The sequence below is a fragment of the Pongo abelii genome, chromosome 1 (assembly GCF_028885655.2).
Source record: "Pongo abelii isolate AG06213 chromosome 1, NHGRI_mPonAbe1-v2.0_pri, whole genome shotgun sequence".
NCBI lineage: Eukaryota > Metazoa > Chordata > Mammalia > Primates > Hominidae > Pongo > Pongo abelii.
This window is the reverse complement of record NC_071985.2, coordinates 74,001,557-74,025,055: the sequence shown is the minus strand read 5'-3', so window position 1 is coordinate 74,025,055 and position 23,499 is coordinate 74,001,557. Positions and strand designations below refer to the sequence as shown.

Here is a 23,499-nt window from a genome sequence, read left to right as displayed (position 1 = left end):
AAGCAAAGGACTAGTTGGTTTGGTATACATTTAGGGCTTATGGTATGTTTATGTAACATTTCAAAGGCAAAGACAGAGCTAGCTGTCAGAGACTAACATTCTCCTTCTGTTTAAATGTGGTCTCAATAGATCAAAATTTTAGATCTTAGCCAGATTCAGAGAGACTGGACAACATGGTACTTGCTGATGATATAAATCTGGTCAGAGAATGAAGAAAGAATTTTATAAAGTAATCTATCTACTGTAAACAGTAAATTCACTGGCAGAAATCTATGTATTTTATATTTGGTTTACATTGATATGCGTAATTCCCAAAGAGGTTGGGAAATATGAACTTTACAAATTATTCACTGTTACGTTATAGTTCACATATGCTACTTCTTAAAAAGAGTTATCTCTTGCTGCATTTGACAAAAACTTTCCAAGCTCAGCCGTGGCTCAATAAACTTTTATTATTTTTTTGTTATTTATTTTTATTCAAAAGAATTTGTTTCCCTATCACAAAAATTAGATAACCACACCACCAAGAGCAGCAATGTCCATGGAGTTACATTGATGGTGGAGAGTTGGCTGGGTATTCCCAATGTCCCAAAGGTCATAAAGGAGGGAAAAGAAAAAAAGAAAAAAATATTCAAAACAAATCCAAAACCCATGATGACTTTGGGGAGAGACATCACATGACATTTTCTGTTTCTTCTCTCATTGTCAGCTGCAGATGTATTTCAGCAGGATCAAGTACAATTTGACTTGAGTTAACCCTTCATACCAATTCTAGCACCTAATTGGGGGGAAGAAAGGATCCATTTAATAAAATCATTTAAAATATAAAAGAAATTTAATGACTCTTTACTATATTTACCAATAGAAGAGCAAATTTAAAGAACGTTTCCCAACTGGGAAAATGCCAAAGAATTTGAATGGATTGGACATTAATCCTTTTTGACCTGCAGCTTAACAGCTGCATGAACTCTTTCAGATTAGCTATCTCCACAGTTAACTTGGGAGCCTTCAAGGTAAACTACATAAAACACATGGAAAAATAAATTGGCTAATGCATAGCACAAATACAACACTTTCGGAATACATGTTGGAATCTTTCCACATTCTTATGAAAGTTTTAAGTATGCTTGTTTAGGATTTTAATCTGTTTTCTTCTTCCATCAATAAACACTGTTTATAATGATCAAGGTTACAGGACCTAAAGTCTTGCCCTTTCCTGCTGCTTCATCCATTTCTAGCCAATCATCTAGTGTCCAGATACTTTGTATTTTTAGAATTAAAGTAGTATACTGTCATAAAAAGTCAGTTGTGATACTGCTAAAACTAAGAGGAAGCAAATGGCTAAGAAAGATCACAGAACAGGAGGACAGTTATGAGACACTGTCAAAAAGAATTACATTAGATGGACACTACAACACTCACTAAGTAGCAAACATTTAAACTTGCAATCTTTCCCCTGCTGCTCGGCTAAGGCTTGACTAACATATGTGCTTCCATAATGCTTTTGTCTTTATATTAGGTAACTAGGCTACTTAACATAAGAGGTCAATGATGCTGAACAAAATCTTTCATTTGTCAGTGGGATCCTATGAGAACCTATGTAGTTTTGAGCTCTTGTAGGTATGTTGGCAATCCCAACTGGTGCAAAGGATAAACTTGTTGAAGAGTAAGGTGTACCTTTTCAATTCATGACTTGACATGAGAGTAAGAGAGAGACTGAGAGACTATAGAAAGCCACTGAAATCCGATATTCCAAGACCTTCTACCATCTTGCTTGAGGCTTCCAGAACATAATAAACACTGATCAGTTAAAAAACCTTGTTTTCATTTAAGCTCTCAGTGGTTCTCTAAAGAGGCTTTTCAAATAGAGAAACTGGCTGCCTAAAAAAAGAGACTACCATGTAAATTAGTGTAGTTCTTCTGCGTTAAGTTTGCTCATTTCACCTCTGTAGAATAATGTTTAGGCTAGGATTTGCTGCCTTGGCTGATGTATCATTCTCCACTTATGATGAGTCTAAGGAAGCTATGGCAAAATTAATGCTAAGTGGCAGGAGAAACACACACATGTTACATTAAAAAACTTTCAATATTTCTACCAAATCAGCAGAGAATATGTGGAAAAAACAGGTACTCTCAGAAACATGTACTCCACCAAAACGGTGTTTTGTTTAACAAGTTCACTGCTTATCTCAGGATTTATTTATCCAATGTATCATGTACAAGTGCTATATATGCATCAATCAATTTTCTTTCTTTTTTTTATGGCTAGGCTTCCTTGAATCACATCTATCAATTTTCAACTGAACACTAAAATAACTTTTTTTCCCCTTTGACAGCTGAGGAAAAACCTACTTCTTAGGGGACAGAAGAAAGAGAACCATGAGGAAGAGAATAAAATAAGACCAAGATATGTTTAAATCTGGTGATGTCTAAGCATCTTCTGCTATATCTTGCATCTCCTGCTATATTTTGGGCTCTGTCTACTGAAAGCCCTGTGGGATAGTTGTACTGGCATAACAGAAGCTAAACTGTGCTTAGCCCACAGTGAATGTTCACTAGTCTTTATCTGTTTTTCAAACTGACCATCTATTGATCCATCCAGCTTCCATACAACCTAACAAGCACTATCATCTTCTCCACAGATGCAAGCTACCTATTCTTTTTCCTTAAATCAAGCCATTTGTAAGGAGACACAGACCTGTGATTTGGGATGATCTCTAAGGGTCAGTACAATGGTGTATTTCCATAATCCTGTTTCAGTCTAAAAATGGGCCTGAGTTTAAAATGGAGATATAGTAAATAGCTTACCTTAATTGTACCCTGACTGTTAGCAGCAATCAGCACATTGGACTCCTAGAAAAGAACAAGAGCTTTTAAAGTATAGAGAAGGATTTCCTGGAGAGCAATCCAAGAGATAATTTCCTCTTCATCCTTCTTTCTTCACTTCAATTCCTAAGACAATTGAATTTAATAAGAAGATACAATTTTTTTTTTTTTTTGAGACGGAGTCTTGCTCTGTTGCCCAGGCTGGAGTGCAATGGCACGATCTCGGCTCACCACAACCTCTACTTCCCGGGTTCAAGCGATTCTCCTGCCTCAGCCTCCCGAGTAGCTGGGATTACAGGCATGTGCCACCAGCCCAGGTAATTTTTGTATTTTTAGTAGAGACGGGGATTCTCCATGTTGGCCAGGCTGTTCTCGAACTCCCAACCTCAGGTGATCTGCCCACCTCAGCCTCCCAAAGTGCTGGGATTACAGGCGTGAGCCACCGTGCCCAGTCGAAGACAATTTTAACATGTTTTTAACTATATTTTAAACATAAGACCCCATATTTTGAAGTGTAAGTTTTAATTAAAAGAATAAAGTTAGAAGCAGAGTAGGACACTTTTGAATGCAAACAAAAATAAAAGGGAAAAAGATTGTCAATGGAAGAAAAGCCAAAAGAAACAAAGACTGAAATAAAATGAAAAAAAGAGTAAGTTGAGAAAAACAAAGTGAATAACTGCTTCCCCAGAACACTCCTTCTTCATTCATTTTCTCTCATAAAATACCAGTAATTGATGTAAAACCTGCCAACATCCTTGGCACAAATCTCTGTGGATGGACATTTGGTATTAGGAAAACAAGAAAATGTGAATATTCATTTGGGAAAAAGGACTATCTTTCTTTTTAATTATTCTATCATTCAGCACATGCATTTTTAATAACCTTGGTGATTACTTGGATGAGAATATATTTGGTGAAGTATTTTTCTATTCTAAGCCAAGGAAAAAACATTTCTCTGGAAAGTAGGAAGAGTGGGAAAAGAAATGGACATGACTGAGTTTACTAGAGAGAATCTCAGAAAGTAGGAAGAATGGAGACATGCCTCCTGTAGGAAACTGGGCATCTAATAGGACTCTGGAACTTGGATGTGTTGGAGTCTTTTGCTTTTCATGGTAGGCAGCTAAGAGGAGGTAAACAGACTTAAAACGCCATAAGAGGTCAGGCCAGGTGGCAGAGAGAAAAACAAAGTCCAAATAACAGCTATCAGAAACAGATAAAGTGGTCTAATTTGAATGAAGGATAGGATCTACCTAAATATCCTTCGGGCTTCATGACAAAGCAATAATAAGAAGAAAGAAAACTCTTGGCTTGTATGTTAGAAAAGTTACTTCAGCTAAGCTGAGTTAAACTTTAGTTTCTTTGACATATGCAAGTTGCGCTTTACAAACTCATACATTTCCATTTTTAAATTTTCCCTTTCATTTCTAATAAAGCTGCTCTTCAAAAATGTGCATCTTGTTACTAATGGCATACAAGAAAATAATAATGTCTTCCACTATTCCAGAATTTTTAATGGAATCAGAATACTCCTTGGAATTAGTCAGTAGCGTCAAAGATTATAGATGTATCAAGAAGAAATAAAGACATGTGGGCATGGGAATTGTTGATCTTTTCCTAGCTGAGGATTTTCCTTAAATTAGCACATGTTCTTAAACATAGTAACATGGGGGCTGGGCGCAGTGGCTCACACCTGTAATCCCAGCACTTTGGGAGGCAGAGGTAGGCAGACCATGAGGTCAGAAGATCGAGACCATCCTGGCTAATATGGTGAAACCCTGTCTCTACTAAAATACAAAAAATTAGCTTGGCGTGGTGGCGTGTGCCTGTAGTCCCAGCTAGGCAGGAGGCTGAGGCAGGGGAATTGCTTGAACCTGGGAGGTGGAGGTTGCAGTGAGCCGAGGTTGCAGTGAGCCAAGATTGCACCACTGCACTCCAGCCTGGCTGGAGAGACTCCAGCAAGGCTCTGTCTCAAAAAAGAAAAAAAAAAAAAGGAACATGGGTAATACAATACTCACTATTAGAATTAATTTAAACATCAACTTCGGAATATTATGGGCTATTTCTGGGACTTGAGGTATACAGAATCAACACTCCATATTCGGGGTGGGGGGTTGGGGTGAGGGGAAAGGAAGATAAACTTGGGATTTATTTACTCTTCTAGTGACCTGAATGTAGAAAGTGGTTGGAGTAAGTTTTGGATGTCCTTTAGGAATATAATAACTTACCCTGAATTGGTCAAGAGACAGCATTTCTATGCTGGCCTCAGAAAACAGCAGAAAGAGGCACTGTGTGGTGCAATATGGATTTCTTTCTAGCAGGAATTTTAAACAAGTTGTATGGTATCAGAACTGCCATTGGTGACCCAGAAATAATTCTCCTGTAAACATCATCCAGAAAAGCAGTTGAAAATCTCACTGATCAACCTAGTTGCCATTCAAGGAGGGGACAGACTCTGGTCTGCAAGAAAGCTACTGCCAAGAGCCACCACCACTAAATGCTGCAGCCACCATGAACTGCTCCCTTTGCTATGAGAACAAATAATGACAAGACAATGAAAAATTTAAAGCCGAAAGCTCCATCTCCTTCTGCCATTTTGGGTCTAGTCACCTTTTAATATAGAGAAGGAATGCAGAGACCTGGTGAAGATGAGGATTCACTTAGGGATGAGCAGGGAGTCTACTTCTGGCAGTCACAGGGATTATAAATTACATAATTAAAACTTCTGACTTCTGATGGGAGGAAAACTAGGAAAACTGTAGTATATTATCTTACAGTATGAAAAATTAGGCCCAATATAAATAAGGTAATCTAGTTGGATTACCACACAAGAGGAGTTTAAAATATGTACAATTACCACTCTAAACCCAAGAAGGGGGACATCTGATAACTATCCAACATGAATAAACACTGTCTTATTGTAACCTCAAGATTACTATGGCATTAATATATGATGTCATATTAGATGCTATCCGAGGGTTAACTCTTAACACTATTTCCTGCAGAAACAGACAAATACTTTATGTGTTAAAAAAAAAAGTCAACATATGAATTGAATGCCAGTTTGAATGGTCTTTTAGGACTGAAATTTAACGAAAGAAAAATAATGGCTTCATATCTCAGTACATCCCCTCTCCCCAAAGGTAATATGATTACAAAAAAGTTATTTAGAATTAAACTATCAGATAGCTAGATATTGGCTTAAGATAAATTATTTTTTTTTTGCATGTAACAGAAAAATAAAACCAGATATTTTACTTCTAGCATAGAGATCTGGAAGTGGTACGTACAAGGTTATTAATTTAAGTTTTTAATGATTCTTGATTGCATTTTGGATGACTGGTAATTCCTAGTTGTAGCTGTGGTCTGCTAGAGCCTACTATAAATAAGCTCTAGCTCAACAGATTATTTTTTACTTGCTAAATAAAATAAAAGTGCCAGTCAGTAATTCTTATTATTTTCTCCCTTTTTTTGGAAACCGGCAGTTTTACTACAGAACTCTCCTCAAGGCTAAGCTAATAAAATATCCAATATTTTTTTCTGACTATGAAGAGACTCAGAAAAGACAACAGAAAAATTAGCAAGTCTTTTATAAAAACAGAAGACATATAAACATGCACCAACTTGCTTAAGTCAGTGATACTACACTAACTTATACCAAAACATTTTTAGTAGCACACGTAGGCTAGTGAAGAAAACCTGCATCTACTAAAATAGTTTTATCTTTATTGGCTTGCTTAAAAAGGGTCATTATAGACAACACATTAAAATTCTGGATGGCGCTGTGGGTCACGCCTGTAATCCCAGCACTTTGGGAGGCCAAGGCAGGTGGATCACCTGAGGTCGGGAGTTTGAGACCAGCCTGACTAACATGGAGAAACCCCATCTCTACGAAAAATACAAAAAAATTAGCCGGGCGTGGTGGCGCATGCCTGTAATCCCAGCTACTCAGGAGGCTGAGGCAGGAGAATCGCCTGAACCCAGGAGGCGGAGGCTATGGTGAGCCAAGATCGCGCCACTGCACTACAGCCCGGCCAACAAGAGCAAAACTCCATCTCGAAAATAAATAAATAAAATATAATAAAATAAAATCCTGACAAGTTGAGAAATAAACAGTTATTCACTTAGCAACTGGTGGATTTATTCATAGAGATAGACATAACTGATTTTAAATGTAAATTAATTTTAGTATAGGTGTAAGTATATACAATGTATTTAAATATAAGATACGTGAATATATAAAAAGAAAAAACTTCCATTTTTGGCCATAACAGAGTAAACAGACTAAATTTGTTTTCCTACCATATACAACTAGAAAACTGAAAAAAATATGTAAGATACCACTGGACCACAGGCAGTACAGGACTGTGATCTTTGAGAGAAAAGAAACAAATGAAGTGAGTCCTATAATCACCCTGGCTTTCTACTGAGAGGCAATTTCTGGACCACAAAGCAGGTAAGGAGATGGACATAACAACAGATGAGACAAGTAAAGAAAAAAACATCAAAAAATTTGTAACACCTCCAAAATTACAACTGAAGCAGACAGGAAAAAAGCATGAGAGGAAAAAGATATTAGCATCTTAGTGACCTACTGGACAATATGCAACCTAATAAATGTATAATTGGAGTCCCAAAGAAGGAAGAGAAAAAAATATATGAAAACGTAAGACTAAAATGTTTCAAATTTGTAAACTATAAACCCACAAATCTAAGAAGCTTAACAATTTCTAGGCAGAAAGAAGCACAACACCACATCAAGGCACACCACAGTTACACTGCTGAAGACAAGAAACAGAGAAAATCTGTAGAAATGCCAGAGAAACAAAGACACATTACATAAAGAGAAAGATCACCAATTTCCCATCAGCAAGAATGCAAGCCAGAAGACAATAGGACAGCATCTTTAAGATGATAAACAAGAGGCCAGGCGCAGTGGCTCACGCCTGTAATCCCAGCACTTTGGGAGGCCATGGCAGGCAGATCGCCTGAGGTCAGGAGTTCGAGAGCAGCCTAGCCAACATTGTGAAACCCCATCTCTACTAAAAATACAAAAATTAGCTGGGCGTGGTGGCAGGAGCCTGTAATCCCAGCTACTCGGGAGGCTGAGGTGGGAGAATCGCTTGAACCTGCAAGGCAGAGGTTGCAGTGAGCCAAGATGGCGCCATTGCACTCCATCCTGGGCGACAAGAGCGAGACTTCATCTCAAAAAAAAAAAAAAAAAAAAGATGATAAACAAGAAAGCCATCCATTGAGAGATACACAAAATTAAAGTCAAAATAGATATTTTCAGATAAAATAAAGCTGAGATAATTTTTCACAAACAGACCTGTGCTGTAAGAAATTGTTAAAGGAAGTTCTTCAGGCTGAAGGAATATTATACTACATGAAAACTCTGATCTAAAAAAGGAATAAGGTGGGCATGGTAGCTCACATCTGCAATGCCAACACTTTGGGAGGCTGAGGTAGAAGGATCATCTGAGCTCAGGAGTTTGAGACCAGTCTTGGTAACACAGTAATACCTTGTTGCTACGAAAAATAAAAAAAAAACATTAACCAGGCACGGTGATGCATGCATGCCTCTAGTCCCAGCTACTCCGGAGGCTGAAGGGGGAGGATCTCTTGAGCCCAGGAGTTTGAGGCTGCAGTGAGCTATGGTTGCACCATTGCACTCCAGCTTGGGAAACAAAGCAAGACTCTGTCTCAATAAATACATAAATAAATAAATCAGGGATGAATATTGTGAGAAATGGTGACTAGGTAGATAAATATAAAAGATATTTGATTTCTTGTTTTTAAGTTTCTTTAAAAGATAATTTCCTATTTTAAGGAAAAATAATAACAGTGCTTTAAGGTGATTATAACACAAACACAAGTAAATATACATGACAACCAAAGCACAAATAATAAAAGGGGAAAATAGAAGTATAATGTTATAAGATTCTTCCATTATAAAGTGGTATGATATAATCTGAAGACAGACTGTAAAAAGTTAAACATAAATTAACTTTAGAGAGACCATTAAAAAATACAAGAAACAGTATATACCTAATAAGCTAGTAAAGGAGATAAAATATTATAAAAATACTCAAAAAAAAAAGAAAGGAAATGAGGAACATAGGAACTTAGAGAAGACAAATAAAAAATATGACAGACATAAAACCAACTGTATTGATAATTAAGTGTAAGTGGTCTAAATATTATAATTAAAAGGCAGAGATTATAAGACTGGATAAAACAGCAAGATTCAATTCTATGCTGTCCCTAAGAAATATACTTTAGGCTGGGCGCGGTGGCTCATGCCCGTAATTCCAGCACTTTGGGAGGCTGAGGTGGGAGCACTGCTTGAGACTAGGGGTTTGAGATCAGCTTGGGCAACAAAGTGAGACCCTGTCTTAAAAAAAAAAAAAAAGGAAACACTTTAAACATAAAAATACAGATAAGATATACCATGCAAACATTAATCATAAGAAAGCTGGAATGGCTATATCAGAAAAAGTAGACTTCAGGACAAGGACAAGAAATTTGACCAGCGATAAAGACAGGTATTTCATAATTAAATAAGGGTCAATTTATTAAAAAAAAAAACAACCTATATACATACATATCTAAAACAAAGCCAAAACTGACAAAACTAAATAGAATAAATTGACTCATGTTTGGAACTTTTAACAAGTCACCTTTCAATAATTCAAAGACTAAGTAGAAAGAAAACCAATAACCATATAAAAGACTTAAACAATAGCATAAAAACCAAACTGAACTAACTGACATTTATAGAAAGTTTTATTTAAATGACAGAATACACAGTCTTTTCAAATGCATGCGTACTAGTCCCCAAGAAAGATGTGTCAGACCATAAAACAAATCACAGTAAATTTAAAGGGCTAAAATCATACAAGTATGTTCTCTGAAGAAACAGAACTAAAGTAGAAAACAATAACAAAAAGAAATCTGGAAAAATCCACAAGTATTTGCAAATTTAAAAATATACTCCCAAATAACCCAGGGATGGAAATAAGAAACCATTTTGAACTAAAAGATAATAAAAATGCAACACATCAAAATTTGTGTAACACACCTAAAACAATGCCTAGAAAGTTATAGCTTCCAATACTTATTAGTAAAGCAGGAAGGTTGAACATTAATGATATAGTAACTTGCACCTTAAGAAGCTAGGAAAAGAGCAAGTTACAAGTTACACATGACATAAGTACAAGAATGATAGTCACGAAGAGCAGAAATCAAAATAAAACCAGAAAAAGATAAAAAAGTATTAAAATGAAAAGTTAATTCATTGAAAAAAATCAATAAAATTGATAAGCCTTAACAAAAAGAAAATGTAAGTTAACAATATCAGTAATAAATTAGGAGATATCACTAGATATTCTAGAGATATTAAAATAATAATTAGAAAATAAACATTATGAACAATTGTTATGTCAATAAAACTGACAGGTAATGAAATGAAAAAATTCTATGAAAGATACAAACTCCCAATTATGACAGAAGAAAGAAAAAGTTGTTAAAACTGAAGACTAAGGAACATTTCCAAACTCAGCTTGTAAATCAAACAAAACCAGAGAAAGACATTATAAAAACAAATAAAATTACCAACTACTTTTATAAACAGATGTAAAAAACCTTAACAAAATACAAGTAAAGATAATTCAGTCATATACAAAAAGAATAATGCATCATGTCTAAATGGAATTCATCCAGATATTAAAATTGGTTTTCAACATTAAAAAAAATATATATATATAATTTACTATGTAAAGAGAATAGAAGAGGCCAGGTAGGGTGGCTCATGCCTGTGATAGCACTCTGGAAAGCTGAGGCAGGTGGATTGCTTAAGTCCAGGAGTGTGAGACCAGCCTGGGCAATATGGCGAAACCTCCTCTATCAAAAACACAAAAAATTAGCTGGGTGTGGTGGCGTGCTCCTGTAGTCCCAGCTACCCAGGAGGTTGAGGTGGGAGAATCACCTGAGCCTGGGAAGTGAAGGCTGTAGTGAGCTGTGATTGTGTCACTGTACTCTCACCTGGGTGACAGGAGTGAGACCCTGCCTCAAAAAAAAAAAAAAAAAAAAGAAAAGAAAAGTAATGTAATCACAACACAGAAAATGCACTTGAGAGCATTCATCATCCCTTCAGCAAACTAAGAATAGAAAGGAACTTCTTCAAGGTGATAAGGAATACCTATGAAAAACTTACAACTAACATCATACTTAGTGGTGAAATACTGAACCCTTTCTCTCTCAGACTGGGAACAAGGTGAACATACTTTCTCTCACCATTTCTATTCAACACTGTATTAGAGGTACAACCCAGTGTGACAGTCAAGAAAAGGAAAAAGCATATGGATCTGAAAAAAGAAAACTGTCTTTATTTGCAAAAGAGATGATGGCCTATGTGGAAAATCCTAATGTACCTTAAAAATAAGCTACTAGAATAAATAAATTGTCTTCAGCAAGACTGTCAGACACAAAGTCAATTATACCAAAATCAGTTCACTTCCATAAACTAACAATAAATGATAAGCAAATAGAATTTTAAAAAATACCATTTATAGTACCATAAAAGGCATGAATCATTTAGAGACAAACCATACACACACACACACACACACACACACACACACACACATGGCCTACACACTAAAAATTACCACACAATGCTTAGAGATGTTAAAGAATACCTAAATAAATTGATAGTTATACCATGTTCATAGACCAGAGACTCAATAGTGTTACAATGCCAATTCTTCTTACATTATCTATAGGCTCAATGCAATTCCAATTAAAATCATACAAACTTTTCTAGTAGAAACTGGCAAAGTGATTCAAAAATTTAAATGAAAAAGCAAAGACATTATAATAGTTAAAATAATTTTGAAAAAGAAAAAATAAAACTAGGGACTTACACAACATGATTTGAAGCTCTACTGTTAATAAAAGCATTAGGAATCAATATAGTGTATTATTATTAGGATAGATATATAAATCAAAGGAACAGAAAAGAAATTCCAGAAACAGATCCATCCATAATCAATTGAATTTCAAAACAACTTGGCAAGTTAAACAAAAAAAAGAGTAATTTTTTACAAATGCTGTTGAAACAACTGCAGGTATGTGAAACAACCATATGTGTGCTAAAACAACTGTATATACGGAAAAAAGTGAACTTCAATCCTTCTATCATACCATTCTAAAAATTAATTCTAAATAGATCTAAAACATAAATGTAAAAGCTGAAACAATAAAACTTCAAGAAAAAAAATCAGAGAAAATCTTTGGGTTGGCAACTATTTCTTAGGATGCAAAAAACATGTACAATAAAGGAAAAAAAAACCCTGATAAATTGGACTTCATCAAAAATTTTAAAATACCATCCACACTTACTAGAACAACTAAATCTTTTTCTTAAAGTGACAATATCAAGTGTTGGCAAAAATATGTAACAAATGGAATGATTTTAGGATGCTGGCAGGAGTGCAAAATATAGTCATGCACTGCACAATGACATTTTGGTCAATGATGGGTCACATATATGATGGTGGTCCAATAAAATTATTGTACTATACTTCTTAATCATTAATTTAGATTGTACTCCTTCTACTTATTAACAAAAAAAGCTACTGTAAAATAGGCTCAGGCAGGTCCTTCAGGAGATATTCCAGAAGAAAGCATTGTTACCATAGGAGATGACAGCTCTATGTGTGTTATTGTCCCTGAAGACATTCCAATGGGACAAGATGTAGAAGACAGTGATGTTGATGAGCTTAACAAAAAATGTTTAAAAAGTAAAAATAAATAAATACATTTAAAAATGGAAGAAAGCTTACAGAATAAGGAAAAATCTGTACAGCTGTACAATGTGTTTGTGTTTTAAGCTAAAAGTTATTACAAAAGAGTCAAAAAGTGAAAAAAATTAAAATTATAAAGTAAAAAGTTACAGTAAACTATGGTTAATTTATTATTGAAGAAAGAAAACATTTTAAAATAAATTAGTGTAGCTTAAGTAAACAGTGTTGATAAAGTCTACAGTAATGTACAATAATGTCTGGGCCTTCACGTTCACTCACCACTCACTCCCTGACTCACCGAGAGCAGCTTCTACTCCGCCAAGCTCCATTCATGGTAATGCCCTAGGCAGGTGTACCATTTTTTACCTTTTATATGGTATTTTTACTGTAGCTTTTCTGTGTTTAGATACACAAATCCCACTGTGTTACAACTGCCTACACTATTCCGTGTAGTAACATGCTGTACAAATTTGTAGCCTAAGAGCAACAGGCTATACCACATAGCTAAGGTATGTAGTAGGCTATACCATCCAGGTTTGGAAAGTACACTCTATGATGTTTGTGCAATGATGAAATCAAATCACCTAATGGCATTTCTCAAAACGTATCCCCATTGTTAAGTGACAAATGAATGTAATACAACAACTGTGGAAAAAGGTTTGACAGTTTCTTATAATGCTAAACTCACACCTACTCTACAATCTCATAATTCCACTCCTAGGTATTTATCCAAAAGAAATGATGGTATATAGTCACATAAACACTTATTTATGAATGTTTACAGCAGCTTTATTAAAAATAGTTCAAAACTGGAAACAAGTGCAATATTAAAGATTGGTGAATAGATACAAAATTTGTTGCATAGTTATAAAATGGATTACTAGTAAGAAGGAACTACAGATACAGGCAATAACACAAGCATTTCAAAATATCATGCTAAATCAAAGGAGCCAGGTGCAAAAAATTACATACTGTATGATTCCTGTTATATGAAATTCCAGAATAAGCAAAACTTATGATGACATAAAGTGGATTAGTAGTAGCTTGTAGTGGAGAAGGGAGGGGACTGATTACAAAGTGACACAAGGTAACTTTTTGGGTGATGAAAACGTTGTTATAACTGAATTAAGGTAGTAGTTATACTGATGTATATACTTGTAAAAATTCACTGAATACTCTTAAAATGTATGTAGTTTATATTTACGTAAATTATATTTCAATAATATCAATTTTAAAAAGCTGGGAACAAACACACAAGAACAAATATGTATTTTATAAGTTAACTTTAAATCCAATATTGGTCTTTAACAATTAAAAGTCATTATTCATGATTTAAATATTTTCTGATTTCCCAACATAATATATAAACCCCTTATCACTACTATATTTATGAGATCTCTGTAACCATTCAGTATAATATCAAAGCCATTTCAGCTATGAAGCTAAATATCTTCCCCCAAAATAAAGCACTGAAGTATCAAAAAGGTAAATATTTTTGTCATTCCTCTCTTCACATTCAATATAAAGATGGTTTTATACATAAACCTTGCTATTTACTATGATAAACATTTCCACCCTACATTTCTCCTCCTTTTATTAACCAGAAGATAACTATTAAACAAAATCAGAATATAACCCTTCTTTAAAATTTATTTCTCCAAATGTTAAGCATTACGTTAAATTGATGCCTTCCCTCAGAATGAGAATAAATAATTTTACAGAAAAAAGAAACTGAAAAGACTTTATCTTAATAAATTTTAATATTTAAGCCAAGTGGAAAAATTCCTATAAAAACTTACCCAACTAATCAAGAAGAAATAGAAAGCAAGAATCATCCTACAGGTATTAAATTCATAAATCAACAGTCAAAAATATTTCTACCTCAGGCTTACATGACTTCATCTACAAGTTCAGCCAATATTCAAGAAAGAAGTAATTCCTTATTACACAAATTTTTCCACATCAAAGGAGGAAAGAACTCCTTAATTTGCTTTATGAAGTTAATATACCCATGAAATCAAAACCTGACATGGACAATGCAAAAAAGGAAAAGATTACAGGACAATGTTATTCATAAAGACAAATGAAAAAATCCTAAACAAAATAGTAGCAAGTTGATTTTAACAATATATAAGGAGAATAAATCTTGACCAAGTTGGGCTTATTCCAGCGAATGTACGGTTGGTTTAATATTAGGTAAAAAAAAAAAAAAAAAAAACAATTAATTTCACCTACTAGATCAATATTTGAAAGAAAAATATTGCATCGTGGAGAAATAGGAACACTTTTACACTGTTGGTGGGACTGTAAACTACTTCAACCCTTGTGGAAGTCAGTGTGGCGATTCCTCAGGGATCTAGAACTAGAAATACCATTTGACCCAGCCATCCCATTACTGGGTATATACCCAAAGGACTATAAATCATGCTGCTATAAAGACACATGCACATGTATGTTTATTGTGGCACTATTCACAACAGCAAAGACTTGGAACCAACCCAAATGTCCAATAATGATAGACTGGATTAAGAAAATGTGGCACATATACACCATGGAATACTATGCAGCCATAAAAAATGATGAGTTCATGTCCTTTGTAGGGGCATGGATGAAATTGGAAATCATCATTCTCAGTAAACTATCTCAAGAACAAAAAACCAAACACCGCATATTCTCATAGGTGGGAATTGAACAATGAGAACACACGGACACAGGAAGGGGAACATCACACTCTGGGGACTGTTGTGGGGTGGGGGGAGGGGGGAGGTATAGCTTTAGGAGATATACCTAATGCTAAATGATGAGTTAATGGGTGCAGCACACCAGCATGGCACATGTATACATATGTAACTAACCTGCACATTGTGCACATGTACTCTAAAACTTAAAAAAAAAAAACAAAAACAAAAAAAAACAAAAAACACCAGGCAATAGTAAGTGTGTTTGGAAATGAGTCAAATAATATATTTACCATGACCCACACATTCCACTCTGAGCTTCTCATAAGATTGGTTGCTCAGAGTAATAATAGTAAGTAAATAAAAGTGATAGTAAATGTAAAAAAAAGAAAGAAAAATATTATATCATGTTAAATAGGTACAAAAAAGCAGTAATATACTTTAGCATTCATTTATGGTTAAGAACTCTCAGCACACTGAGAACTGAAGGAAACTTCTTTGTAAGGGTATGTATCTACAAAACTCTTACAGGAGACATACTTAATGATAACATCTTTAAAAGCTTTCCCTTTGGTGAGGAACAAGTCAACGATGCCAGATACCATTACTTTTATTTAACATTACATTAGATGTTCTGGCCATCAAAATAAGGCAAATGAATAAAGATATAAAGGTATAAGTACTGGAAAAGCAGACATTAAACTTTAATTATTTGTGGATGAATTAATTGTGTGCATAAAAAATCCAAGGAATGTAGAAATGAATAATTAAAATTAATAAGAGTTTAGCAAGATGGTTGGATTAAAAATGGGGATAATAAATAATGGATTCCTTAAGGACTACCTAAATACCTTTCTCTTATTTAGAAAAATATATTTATTGGTTAACTTGAATAGATAATATACACATGTGGTAAAAATTCACACAGTACAAAAGAGTAGGGGAAAACTGAGTGTCTCTCATCTCCCTAGAGAGTCAACTACTATTATCAGGTGTGAAATCTTTCTAGGTAAATTACCATCATTAATGTAAACCTGAATTGTATAATAGATCAAATACATCTTCGGGGCTTTCTCAAAATGTAGAGTCAAAAGTTTTCTATTTGGTGGTTATATCCTCCCTTTATCTTGTTTTGTGTTTCAGGTTTAACAAACAACCCTACTTGCAACTTGAGACTCCATTCTGTTTTAAGTGGCAAGCCAAATTTGATATTCAATTCTAAGCCTCTTCATCACCTAAGAGAGGTCTGTAGGCTTCTCTTATAGAAAAAACAATTTTACAGAGTTTTCTATATTCATGGACATGCCAGTAACTGGTTTTCAGGAGGAAATGGACCAGAATTATATATGACAATCTGTATTCCTAAAATCAAATTAACAGGTGGACAAAACATAGACAGAGTGACAGAGTAGATTAAACGTCTTTGGAGTCCGAAAGGTTTCAATTCAAAGCTCTAACGCTTCTAAACTTGTCATTATGGGTAAGTTACTTGACCTCTCTGAATCTCAGTCTCCTTAACTATAAAACAATGCTAACAAAACTGAGCTAACAGAACCATTTTTATGATCAAACAGACACATACATAAATGCCTGGCATAAAGTATGTATCTTATAAGTGATCTTTAAGTGAGGGAAAATTGCTTCTGGCTTAGTTGTTCAAGGAAGGCAAGCAAAGGAGCCCAAAATGAACAAAGGGGCAGGAAGCAAAACAGAAGACTATTATGGAGGCTAAAAGAAGAGTTTAAGAAATAGAAGCAAGTCAAAATTGTCAAAAATCATGAGGAAATGAAGACTGTTTAGTAATAATACGTTATTGGATTTGGACATTAGATGGTACTGTGTAACATCAAAAGCAACTCCACCAAATGGTCAAATTTGCATTATAAAGGGCCTTTATAAGTCCCTGGCTAACTCAGCCATTGGAAAATGGCTTTGACAGAAGCTTCTCCAGAAAGCTACTCCTGATGTCCAAGGTAACAGTGTGATGGGTAATTTTAGGTTTCAGCTTGATTGGATAAAGGGATACTTAGAGAGCTGGCAAAGCACTACTTCTGGGTAAGTCTGTGAGGGTGTTTCCAGAAGAGACTGGTGTGTGAGTCGGTTGATTGAGTGGGGAAATTCAGCCCTCAATGTGGATAGGCACCATCCAATCAGCTGGGGGCCTGGATAGGACAAAAAGGGAGCAGAAAGGTGAATTTGCTTTCTCTCTCCTGGAGCTGGGACACTGTTCTCCTGGCCTTGGCCATCAGAAGTCCAGATTCTCCAGCTTTTGGACTCTGGGACTTGCATCAATGGGCCCTCAAATTCTCAGGCCTTTAGCCTAAGATTCTGCCATGCTACCGGCCTCCCTGGCATATCATGGGACGTCTCACCCTCCATAATCATGTGAGATAATACCCCAAATAAAAACCCTCTCATAGATCTAACTATACATGTCCTATTACTTCCGTCCCTTTGGAGAACCCTGACTAAGACATAAAGAAATGCTCCAATTGATTCACAGAGAGAATAACTTTCAATCATCACAGTCGTTTCATTATACAATAGTGACTTTGGCATGAAGTTTATTAATTTCATGCCACTTTATTTATCCATCATTATCCACCCATTAGGGTAGATATCACATGCCAGATGATTGTGCTGGGTCCTGGAATTTCAAAGAAGAATAAGACATGATGTCTGATCTTAAGACCATAGGCCAACAGAGGAAATGGACTTTTAACAGAAAGAAATAGGCTGGGTGTTGTGGCTCATGCCTGTAATCCCAGCAGTTTGAGAGGCTGAGGCGGGAGGACCACTTGAGCCTGGGAGGTCAAGGCTGCAATGGGCCTTAAATGGGCCAGGGCATTCCAGCCTGGGTAACAGAGTGAGACCCTGTCTCAAAAAAAAAGAATATATTATAGAGCTCAAAGGGGCAACTGAGGAAGTAAGAAGAGAGTGATCCTTTACCTGGAAAAGATAAGAAAGGCTTCATAGATTAGGTCACAAATGGAACAATGGAAGAATAAAACTTGAAATTTCACAGGAGAAAAGATGGATATGTTAGGCAAAGGGACACCGTCATGCACATGGAATAAATTTGAAAAAAAATGGTTTTGGAATGATGACAAATTGTGTGGAGAAAGCAGCTTATGTATTAGTTAATGAGATGAAAATATGAGGTGGGGTAAGCATGTAAACTGTAGCATACCAGGGTTAGAAAATAAGTAAGTTTCATTTATCTGTGAATTTTATTTATGGATAACAAAAGTCAGTGACTGCCTTTATGAAAAAAATAGGAGTAGTTTTTCTTTGGTGTTGTAGATTAGAATATGCCATCCCAAAATATGCTACTCTGGTGGAAAGATTATTTTGAGCTGAAGGCAACTGAGGAGAGCTTTCTGCTCTCCTCCTATCTGCCTGAAAACAGACAATAAATTCCTCTTGTGAAAGAGAGGAATTCCCTGTACCCCAGTTACTTCCCGTACCAGGAAAGGGATAACAACCTTATTATTATTACCAAAGATGAGATGGTACTGAGAAAGAATCTGCACAAACAAACCTCACTAACTAGCCCTTATCTACCATTAGTTTCTTATATATTAATATTTGCCTTCCTATTGTTCATCACTCCTAGAAGCTCAAAGTCCCTTTCCTTTGTCTTGTCGCTTCCCTTTAAATTTGTCTTCTTGTCTAAATGGTATAAAAACCTCCAAACCGAGCCTTTTCATTGGGGGTTTTCTTTCTACGACATATCCTGGCAGCTGATTCATGTAAAATTTTGAATATCAAATAAATTTGTATGCCTTTTCTCCTGTTAATCCATCAGTTGTAAGTTTATTTCACAGACCTAGCCAGAGAACCTAAGAAGGTAGAAAAGAACTTTGCTTCCCACCAGTGTTCTATTCCTTCAGCCATCTCTCACCGCACCTCCCACTCCCTGGGCACCTAGAGTCATCTCCTTTAATCCTATCTCTTAACAAAACTCTTAAATTCACATGTGTTAAGTTAAATAAGTGAATTCTTGGAAAAGCAGAAAAAAAGATTAAGTTGTGTACTAGAAGGTAGAAGTTAATGATTATATCCGCAAACATAGTTCAAAACTTGTTGTCTGAAGTGAATATAATGAAACATCGTCAAATAAACTTTTTTTTTAATATGTGAGGGCAACCTCAACATCTTGAAAAACATGAATGTTACATGTGGGTGTTTTCTGTTATTCTTATTCCCTAGAAGGAAACTGAACACAGAAAAAAAAAAACCCTGAATAATTAAATTATTTAATAACCTACCTGAGTAGACTCTCTATTTTTAATTTCTCATTACAATGCACTCTATCCACTGCTATGATAATACTCTCATGGGATTATCTTCACAGTGGGTTTTAGGCATTTAATGCCTACAGAAAAAGGTCCAAACTTTTTTTTTTTTCTCTCAGTATGGCATTCAAGACTATAACATCTAGCACACTCTCTGGCCTCATCTCTCAATAAAGTCCCTATTCCACCATCATACTTAGACACTTTATTAGAAGTTTCTTAAACATCTATTGCACTTTCCTTCATCTGCACCTTTGTTCACACTGTTCTCTAGCTTTCTGCAGTATAGCAGAAAGGGTGTACGTTTTACAGCCAGCCCGACCTGGGTTCTAATTCCAACTGTATCCCTTACTTAGCTGTGTAATCTTGGGCAAATCTGAGCCTCAATTTCACTTTTAAAGGAACTCAAGCATATATGCCTTAAAAGATTGATGATGATGATTTTAAATTAAAATAGCAGTTAGTATACTGCCTGGTTGGTACTTAATAGATGTGTTTGTTTATGGTCTTTTGTCCAGGCACCTTCCTTTCCCTTTGTCTTAAGACTTCTGAAACCCTTTATATCTTTATGAAGCCCAGCTCAAAAGCCCCTATCTTCATAAAGTATTCCATCATTCTCCAAATTAGAAGTAACCTCTTCGCTCTAGGGTCAATAATTTCAGGGGTAATGATCTTATAAAGATTTCTTTCATTCAGGTTCATACTATAGTTATTTATGAGTATTTCTATTTACTAGGTTGTAAATCACTTAAATGCAGAGAATATATTTTCATACTGCACAATATTTGATGTACTAAAAACAAGTACAGTTGTCCAGTTATGTGGATTAGTATATAAAATGTTAAAGATGACAGCAACATTTACTGATTGATCATTTATCTTGTGCCAACTATTTTCTTAGTACTTTCCATGTATTTTCTAATTTTATTTCAGAATATTACATGCAAGATACTATTAATCTAATTTCACAGAAGAGGCAAGATACTATTAATCTAATTTCACAGAAGAGGAAACTGAGGCACAGAAAGGTTAAATAACTTTCCCAAAGTCTTACAGCTAATACTTAATGGTGATAGGAGGCAAACCTGGCAACTTGGCCCCAGCACTCTCAATCAGAACATTACCCCAAGACAGAAGGTAATAAATGACACACATCCCACCCTCTACCCTTAGATGTTTAAAAGCACAACCTTGCTAAATAAGGATCTAAAAACAAAACAAAAACAAAAAAAAAAGCCAACAAAAATCAGAAATGTTTTCTCCCCTAAAACAACTTCATGACAAAGGAAGGTAAGTTGCTTGAAAATTTTACTGGGGAAAAAAAAGCCTAGAAGATAATTTTTAAGTTTAGTTCCCCTTTCAAGTGGTAGAACACTATTAGTGACATAGAAAATGTAAAGTACACTGAAATACTATTCACATTTGTCCTCTAGAAGCAGAAACTGCAGCTGAGATGGCTAGCGAAGTTATAAGCAGTTCTGCCTTAAACAATTTGTCCTATAATCACTGAATTTTCTTCTTAAAGTGTGCCCACTAAGTTTAAATTGTATGTCCATTTAAGTCCTTTAACAAGCATTTGATTAAATGGAAATGGTAAATCACTATGAACAACATACAGTATCTGCAAATACAGCTCCCTGGAGGGCACAGAACAGTGAGAAACATGGCTGAATTTAAATATCCTTCCTTAAATAAATATAAAGACAATAAAAATTTGAGGTAACTAGGCTTCACACAAAAAAACTCACAATCTATACTATATCTGTTAATTCCTTAATATTCTCTCCATAAGAGCCTCTTGTCTTATTTGGACAAAGGCATTCTCTTTATGAACACAAATGTCTTGTTTTCTCATTGCCGGAAAAGAGAGTGTTAATTTGCATTCATACAAAGATGATTTCATGTCACTGAAAATAAAAGACCATACCTGCCTTAAGCTCTTTTTCATACCAAGATTATAAACATAAAAGAATGGGCTTTTGCTCCATTTTTTTTTCTCTCTTCAGGGTGGGCTGTTACTATTTGTACTGCAATTGCATCCTGAAAACTAAAATAGCTTCTCTCCTCATGTAGGAGGTCATGGACTCTGTGTATAGTCAAATCTGATTTTCACTTAGGATCCTGCAGCCACAGAACAATTTCAAATAAATTTGCCCTTCTTTTGATGCATGATCTATAGTTGCCTTATGGACATCCTCTCCCTTGCCCTTGAGAAGAAATACAGATATAAGATATAGAGATTCTTAAATTTTTTCTTTGTTCAAAGCCTTGTTAAGTGATACTATTCAATTGTCCAATTTCATCACTCGTGCTGATATTTTGTTACTTCATCCTATTGGGCCATTGTTGATTTCCTGACATGCAGAAGCATTCTTTTATTTAAAGCACTTTCTAGTACTTCTTTTAAAATTCAAATTTCTTTTGTTTTTGGAGCTCAGAGAAATTCATTTCACTTATCTGGGGTTTTTTTGTTTTTTTTGTTTGTTTGTTTGTTTGTTTTTGAGATGGAGTCTCGCTCTGTCACCCAGGCTGGACTGCAGTGGCGCAGTCTCGGCTCACTGCAACCTCCGCCTCCCGGGTTCAAGTGATTCTCCTGCTTCAGTCTCCTGAGTAGCTGGGATTACAGGTGCGCGCCACCAAACCCAGCTAATTTTTGTATTTGGAGACGGGGTTTTACCATGTTGGTCAGGCTGGTCTCGAACTCCTGACCTCGTGATCCACCCACCTCAGCCTCCTAAAGTGTTGGGATTACAGGTGTGAAGTGTTGGGATTACAGGCGTGAGCCACCGCACCCAGCCACTTATCTGGGTTTGATTCATCATGAGAATCCCCCTATTTGACCACAGTGTTTCTTTACTTTATTCTAGACATAAATCTATGCTACATTTTGGAACCAAGTGAGAGTCCATACAAAGATATTCAAACATAGGTTCCAATATCATCTTCAAAAGTTTTTAAATGCCATTTGTAAGCCTAATAGTTTCTTTTTGTCCCTGACCTTTCTTTCAGTGTGTGGTCTTTCAGAGTTGACTTGGTAAAAATATATATAAATATGTCTAAGAAAGAATGAACACAAAACTACAATCTATCAATAAAAGGTCTTGCTCTTTAAACTAAAATATTAGTTAGCCTTCCCTGCATTCTATAAAAAAATACAAGGGGGTTGAATGAATTAGCTGTCTGAATTGTGTTTGCAAGACAGACAATAAATGAACTTTGTGAATTTAAGATTCTAAGATCAGTGTCTCCTTTTACTATCTTACAAATACACACACACACACACACACACACACACACATACATATATATACACACACACACACTTAAAAACCTGTTTCATTATCACATATTTATTGAGCACTATAGGTCAGTGACTTAGTTAAGAATTTTATGTGGATTACTTCACTTAATCTGCATGGCAACCCAATGAGAAAGGTACTATTTTTATCATCAATTTACAAAGAGTAAACATAGTCTTAGACTTAATAACTTGTCCAAATTAATAAACACAGCTAAGAAAGAGCAAAGCCAGGAATCAACTTGTGAAAACTGAGAAATATACCAATGCTGATCTGTATCATATTGACCCAGTAAGCTTATAACATGTCTGGGCTTTATCCTGAATTTATTAAAGCAAAATGGAAGAAAGGAGAAAGGTGTCTTGGGTAGTCATTGAGTATGTACAAGAGAGCCTCAGTTCTCATACATTATAAATCTACATTACATTTCAAATGTCAAAAACCTAGGCTCCTAAAAGCCTTGTTACATGGAAAATTTGGTCTTTTATATATCTCTCTATAAGTATGATTTCAAGTGATATCATCAGAGGAAAAGGCTTGAGCACAGAACCAAAGTGGTAAAGAGTGTTCCAAAGTCAATATACATGGCATTGAC

General features: G+C 35.3%; 1 protein-coding gene across 10 annotated transcripts in view; it reads right to left on the bottom strand.

Annotated features, from left to right (window-relative positions):
• Nucleotides 1-432: 432 nt before the first annotated feature.
• COP1 (COP1 E3 ubiquitin ligase) overlaps nucleotides 433-23,499 on the bottom strand; it is a 263,125-nt gene continuing 240,058 nt past the window's right edge. For all 10 annotated transcript variants that reach the window (XM_009240673.4, XM_024232782.3, XM_024232783.2 and 7 more), the window contains 2 exons: nucleotides 2,809-2,853; nucleotides 433-778 (listed from right to left, as the gene is read on the bottom strand). In XM_009240673.4, coding sequence (XP_009238948.1) covers nucleotides 761-778; nucleotides 2,809-2,853 — 63 coding nt within the window. In that variant the 3' untranslated portion in view covers nucleotides 433-760. The remainder of the gene's footprint in view (nucleotides 779-2,808; nucleotides 2,854-23,499) is intronic.